Source organism: Ambystoma mexicanum, chromosome 3p, assembly GCF_040938575.1.
Source record: "Ambystoma mexicanum isolate Mex_15411 chromosome 3p, UKY_AmexF1_1, whole genome shotgun sequence".
Classification (NCBI taxonomy): Eukaryota; Metazoa; Chordata; class Amphibia; order Caudata; family Ambystomatidae; genus Ambystoma; species Ambystoma mexicanum.
The window spans coordinates 684,892,071-684,899,235 of NC_090925.1; the positions used below are offsets into that span (position 1 = coordinate 684,892,071).

Sequence of the window (7,165 nt, forward strand, 5' to 3'; positions counted from 1 at the left end):
GTAGAGATCCAAAAGCAATGCAATGCATTCCCCAAATAAACCTTTTGAGATCCAAAAGCAATTAATGTAGTCACCAAATAATACTTTACAAATCAAAAAAACAAAGCAATCCCAAAAATATCCTTTAACAATATAGGCATTGTTTTGTGAGCGGAAATAAATTTAGGAGTTTCAAAAAATAATGTTTACTATAATCCTGAAAAGAAACGCTTAAAAAACACATTTGGTGCACCTTGTTGAATTGGGCTTTAAAAGCCTCACTGTGGCTTAACTGCTGCCCATTTTAGAGAGTTGCATTTTGAATTGTTTTTAGAACTATAGTGATGACTTATTAGGTCAGTCATTTAGGTAAAATGGCCATGAAAGTCAAGACCATGTAATGGCATATTAACTATATTTAAAAAGAAGCAACATTTTTTTTCACCACTATATTTATTAAAAAGAGCCAGAGATTCAATCGGACACTGTGTACATAGCACAAAAACACGACTGTAGCAATCCAAAACATGGGTGCTTTACAATTAAAAAATGGGTGAGAGGACCCAGAACCAGTCCAGAAAGTCACACGAGTCCGGTGGGGGCCCAGCCCAGGGACCAAGCAAGTCCGGTGGGGGCCCAGCCCAGGGACCAAGCGAGTCCGGTGGGGGCCCAGCCCAGGGACCAAGCGAGTCCGGTGGGGGCCCAGCCCAGGGACCAAGCGAGTCCGGTGGGGGCCCAGCCCAGGGACCAAGCGAGTCCGGTGGGGGCCCAGCCCAGGGACCAAGCGAGTCCGGTGGGGGCCCAGCCCAGGGACCAAGCGAGTCCGGTGGGGCCCAGCCCAGGGACCAAGCGAGTCCGGTGGGGCCCAGCCCAGGGACCAAGCGAGTCCGGTGAGGCCCAGCCCAGGGAGCAAGTGAGTCCGGTGGGGCCCAGCCCAGGGAGCAAGTGAGTCCGGTGGGGCCCAGCCCAGGGAGCAAGTGAGTCCGGTGGGGCCCAGCCCAGGGAGCAAGTGAGTCCGGTGGGGCCCAGCCCAGGGAGCAAGTGAGTCCGGTGGGGCCCAGCCCAGGGAGAGAGCAAGTGAGTCCGGTGGGACCCAGCCCAGGGAGCAAGTGAGTGAGAGGGGACCTAGATCCCGGTCCAGGGAGTCATACAAGTATCCATGCCAAGGGCAAAGAGCAAGGGAATTGGGAACTACACTTGTGTCGAAAAGACGAGGTTTGGCTCCTTCTTCTTAATCCGGTAGTTCCCAATTTTGTTTTGGAGGGCTTTTCTGTACTCGGCTGCAGAGAGTAATGGAAAGCCATAACATGGATAAATTCTGAAATGCCAAAAAAACATGTGTAAGAAGTTTGAAAATAGCAAGCAAAGTACTTTTTGGTTGACACATGGCTGTGAGAAATAAAGCATAGACGATTTTTACTGTATTCCCTCTAATGTGCTTTAGTAATTCCATTTATGTACCTTGTATAGCGTCCTGTCGATGACGATCCAGTGTTAACCTCCCCTTTGCTGCCATCAGTTCTTCTTTTGTGAACAAAAGATCCAGCAGCTTATTCTGTAGGTAACGTGCTGGGTTGGCGGTCTGTGATTTTCTGGCAGTTACCACAATCTCCCTCAACTTCACTGGGTTCACTAACACATCTGCAAACCTGCATGTCCCATCTGTCACAAGGGGTATTTTTCTCTGTGTACACAAAAAATGAAAAATTACTACATTTCTCAAAGCTGTCAATCTGATCAAAGCATGTCATTTCCGTAGTTGTTTCCCATTTATTTGCATAATTGGTATATTGTGAAGAAATGACCAATGTCACGTTTCCCCCATGTACAGTGCATTGGTAAAGGAGCCATACAAGCAATGCCTACCTGGAGCTACATTTGGCTCCCAGGCCAACTAATGTCGATCGCGTATACCTATGGGAACCTATGGGAATATTTAAGTAACTATGGGAATTTAACTATGTGCTTGCTTTTGCGAATTTAACTATGTGCTTGCTTTTATAACTATCTAAAAAATTAAAAATTAAATACAAATTAGGACACCACTATATGACATTGGCAGCATAACGGGTCTTAAGTAATGGACATGTTGCATGTAGGCATATAATGAGTATTGGACGATAACCGGTGAAAACATGAGCCACAGTATTTCAGCTACCTTTTCCCACCCTTTTGACATTTGTCTAGAAGCCCTATGGCCTCATAGGAATGTTTCAGATTTGGGTGGAGACACACAGAAGCCTACAACCAATGGTATTTGGATAGAGAAAAAAACATTTATTTATTTCATAGGGGCACAAACCAACTTTTGTTTAACTCTAATGGCACTTACTTACCTCTGATGCTTTTGATGGACCAGGGTTGGGACTTAGATCGGGGAAAACTTTTTCTGTGGCTCCCGTCCGTCTCCTCTTTATCCACTGAAGGGCCAGTTCCAAGCAGTGCACAACTGCTACCTGCTGACGGGAATCCACTGTGTCCCAGTACGCTGAAATAATAGCACAAATATTAATATTACACATTTTAATACAGTATACATTCTAATGACAATTACCAAGATTACAATGTAATCTTTCCACCATATTGTTATCTTTGTCTATCGGGGGCCGATCAACCTTTTCCGTTGTCCCTGATCTCCAAATGACGATTCCATGCTCCCCCCTCAAGACACTGCTCATGTCTTCATGTTCAGCGTTTTGTTCACAATGGGCTATTCCTGCCCCATTTAAGTCCTGGTGCACGTGGACTGTAATAATGGTGGTGGTGCGCTACACAAATCAAATCATAAACATTCCTATATGATTCTTAACAAATACCTCTTGCATTATTGAAATACACTTTGAGAAGCTACGAGAGATTCAGATGGCCGACATAGTATCAACTAGTGACTCACAATAACTTACCACCCGACAATACAATTGTTCCAGAGTAATCCTTTTTCATAATCGCATCTTTTCCGTCGTGGTCCAGTTCTACAGTATCAAAAAAGGCACAAATGTGCCCCCTGTCATTGCCACGCAAGTCGTCAGTAATAAACTCCAACTCCTCTCTTCCCAAGTACTGGACGGTATTGGTGGTCTGAAAGACACCCAAATGTTAAATACCCAATGCAAGGCACAAATTAGTTTTCTAAATTTGAAAACAGATGTTTCATATCAACTAGTCGCCGATATAAACTTTATGAAAAATAGCAACTAGTAATTCATGCTATTTGAGCAAGGGGGGTGCGGGGGAACAAAAACAAGAATCTTACTAGGCCCAGTGACATTGAGAACGCGCAAGTGCATGGAAGAGGGAAAGGGGAAAAGTGCATGGAGGGGGGCGGGGGGTGCGAAGTGCGGAGCAGAGTAGAAACAGATACATTATAGAAAATAAATAAATAATAAAGGCAACAAACAGTGGCAGGGCAGCTGGCAAGGGCTGGGTTAAGGCGGCAGACAGGGTATGTCTGATAAGTGCACAAAGAAAAAGAGGGGGGGGCAACTGTATGGTATCCCAGTGCAAGGGGTGGCCCGGAGGCAGTTTTGGGTGCGTGGCAGGGTGAGCAGGTACCAGGGCTTCTCTAGAGACCTCATCAGATGTGACAGGGGAGAGAGAGAGGTGAGAAGAGGGGGGCCCAAGAGATCAATTACGAAACAATGTGCGCACCAGCAAGATCAATCTCTAGTATTGCATATGAGAAAACAGTCAGGAAATGGCTTTCTACCCACATCACACACTCCAAACTCACTTCCCACTACCTTGAAACTTCAGAGAGATTGCAATGTGTATAATAAACTTTCTACCAACAATGCTGTACACTGTTGTGTCACGGGAAGCGATAAAACTCGACCTTTCACCTCTTGACAAAACAGAAGTGGCAGCACATAGCATTGTTCCTAAATACACTACGAAAACTATGGTTACACTATCACCATAATATGATATACATTTCATACAAGAATGGATAACCATATGTATCATTAATATCAGTGTGTATAGGCCCATATTACCAAATCACTGTGAATTCAAGTAGATGTCCAAGGCCAAATGATAATGATGTGTTAAGCGCATTATATAAAACGAATATACATACAATATCACACACATCGCTACAGCCAGTGCTTATCTCACTGAGCTATCTCACCGGCTATAGCAAAATGAGTAATTATATGTCTCAATGTTCTCAAAGTGAGAAAGCAAATTGCACTCTGTAGTGGATACCATTCAACTGATAACAGCAGGCCATTTCATCTGCAGGTGTGGTGCAAAGCTGGCCACATGTCAAGCCTGCATGGATCTACTTTTCAGCCTTCAGTGATTGGCAAAATAGGGAAAGCAGTGCACTCACATGACATCCTGTAATCTGGGCACTCGTTACTTCATACATGCAAACAAACCTCCTGAACGATTTAGTGCTGCCTGTTACTTTTGCAATCCAATCACTTAACTGGTACTACATGAAGATAAAGCGTTATTAAAAGATTCAAAAAACACATAGCTGGTGAAATATGTACACAAAAACGATGCATCCGAGTCAAGTTACACGAAGACGTGTACACAATCACTGTGGCAGATAGCCACCTCACGCACAAGAGTGATCGTTTACAAAAAAATTGTTCACTCAAGATGGAATGTCGTGTGATGAGACAGTTGGCAGAAAAAACATTATGCATACAACTTATGAAAAGTAAAATGAGACAGCAGGCATCACTCACAGGGTAAGCTACCAGGAGAGGTAGAGCAATACAGAAGAGACAGCAACTCACAGGAAGACAGAGAGAGAGAGTAGAAGAGGAGCCACCAGGAGAGACGTAGCAAGACAGCAGGTCACAGGGAGATAGAGACAGAGCAGAGGAGACAGCAGGCATCAGAGAGAGAGAGGAGAAGAGACAGCAGGCGAGACAGCAGGCATCAGAGAGAGAGAGGAGAAGAGACAGCAGGCGTCACTTACAGGGTAAGCTACCAAGAGAGGTAGAGCAATACAGAAGAGACAGAAATGCACAGGTAGACAGAGAGAGTAGAAGAGACAGCAGGAGTCGCAGAAGGAGCCACCAGGAGAGAGAGCAAGACAGCAGAAGAGACAGCAGGTCAAAGGGAGGGAGGTGGACAGGCAGCGGGGCAATATACAGAAACAGAGCAGATAACAATCCCTGCACCTTCAAGTGAATCTTTTACCCATATGGTTGGTGGAACAGAGATTACTGCTAGAGTAGATGGAGGTACATTTTGTAAGGAAGATCAGAACGGCAACAAAGTAGACAATCTCAGCAGCACTGCCGCTTACGTCATCTATGCCACACCAATAACACATTTTAAACCCGGCCTCTTCCACATCATCAGATTTGCACATAGAGAAATGTGAGTAGATGGAAGCTCCATGGGCCGACGGTTATTGGGTGACCTGGGGAGTTGACTATTTTAGCCCTGACTACTACCCTCATCTGCTCTCTATAACAGTGCATGAAATGTTCCAGGACCCCATTTCCATACTGGTGAAAAGCATGTGAAATGGCACTAGTAATATGCACTTAGTGCAGTCTTGCAGGTCTTTCTGTGCACACTGTAAATTAAAACATGCATTCAGCATTCCCAGGGAGCAATGTTTAAACTATCAAGTTTCCAGACCTCTTTTCTTCCGAATCTTTCAGCATATAAATTCCCAGCTGAATCCCAAAACGCCACCCCTTGCACAATTGGTCCAGGCGCTGTAAAAGCACTGGCGAGAAGGCAGTATACATATTGGCTAGCATATACCAATACAAATGTGTGTGCCCCGCAGACTGTTTACAGTGGCTTCACTTGGAGGAGGTGTGCTTCACTCCTAGCAGACCTTTAAACTTATTAAAAAACACACAGTAGCGCAAAGCATTTCACAGTGATCCTTGGAGAGTGGTTTTACGTGGTTTGCCAGGGTCTGGAGGGGCCCAGCAACATTGGGAAAGTAGCCTCTTTGCCGCCCGATCTACATGCAGATTGGTGAACTTTTCAGCTTAAAGTGTAAAGCAGCTTCATGTCTGCCGAGCGTGAAACTGCTGCCTGCACGCGCTTTCCCATTGTGATGGGCTATTGTTTGTATCCATTCTCCATTCACCTAAATTTTGCATTCCACATCATAAAAACAAACGCGGCTCACGTGCAGGGAGTCGCTTTATGTAATTCACATTGTACTCAAGCTTTCAGCCAACGCGCGCCTTTCAGACAATGCTGTTTTTGGGGAGGGGGCGTGGGAGGCAGGTCGTCTTCCTCGTAAATCAAACATTGTATGCGTCCTAATCAAAAACATGCGCAGCGAAATGCCTCTGAATGAAGCAAGCCTAGAAGGGCATCGATCCCTTGCTTACCTTATTTTGGTGTTCATGCGTTTTGATTCCCTGCATGGCCCACGCTGGAATCTCGGCCGCCGCCATTGCTGCTGGTGTCTGTGGTGCTGGAGTCCAGTGTTTACAGGTCGGAAGGAAAAAACAAGCTGCATCTCCTTCCGAAACAAGCCCGAAACAAGCTGACTCCCATCAAAATAATCAGGAAAAAAGCAAGCGCACGCCACAAACGGTGTGGATGGCTCTCAAAAGTGAGAAACGTAGTACACTACCATAAACATAGAGAAAACACACACATCTCATGTTACAATAATTTGTTTTAATTTTAAATGCATTTTATTTTTCTGACAATTAGAATGTTCACATTATTGGCTTTTGCTCCTTCACTTCTGTTCCTTCATGTTACTATTCCCTTGTTGCCCTTTAACACAGGTGTCTCCACATCAGCCACTTGCTAACAAAGTAGGATTGGTAGCTTTTCAGTGCGGATTTAGTGTTTCAGCTCCCTCTGGCTGTCCATCTAGTGAAAACCAGTGGCTATTAACCCCTGGCTGTATTTCTTTCTCTCCATTATAATGTTTGTACCCCACACGTGCCTCACACTGTTTTCCACTCTAAGCAAGCGTGGCTGCAGCCTGCAAGGCAAAGCTGTGATTAAGATGGCTCTCAGCCACAACAGCCCGGTTGGGCAAGTGGGCAAGAGGCTTTGAAAGACTGCGCTGGGAGGGACTCGGGCTGACATTGAGGCCCAGATACTGAAATATGCGCTTAATACTGAGTCCTCGTTTGCACAGGAGCATATATTGCAAACCACATGGCCCGTGCCATTGTTTTCCCTGGCTAAACATGCTCCAATAGATATATTGTGTTCTTTGTTGGTTGTATAT

General features: G+C 45.2%; 1 protein-coding gene across 1 annotated transcript; it reads right to left on the minus strand.

The window, feature by feature from the left end:
• Positions 1-413: 413 nt before the first annotated feature.
• On the minus strand, positions 414-6,445 carry LOC138580719 (uncharacterized). The gene is made up of 5 exons (XM_069651481.1): positions 6,303-6,445; positions 2,883-3,057; positions 2,316-2,467; positions 1,441-1,663; positions 414-1,297 (listed from the first exon to the last, which is right to left on the minus strand). The coding sequence occupies exons 1-5, from the start codon at positions 6,366-6,368 to the stop codon at positions 1,125-1,127; spliced, it is 789 nt and encodes a 262-aa protein (XP_069507582.1). The 5' UTR covers positions 6,369-6,445; the 3' UTR covers positions 414-1,124.
• Positions 6,446-7,165: the final 720 nt, after the last annotated feature.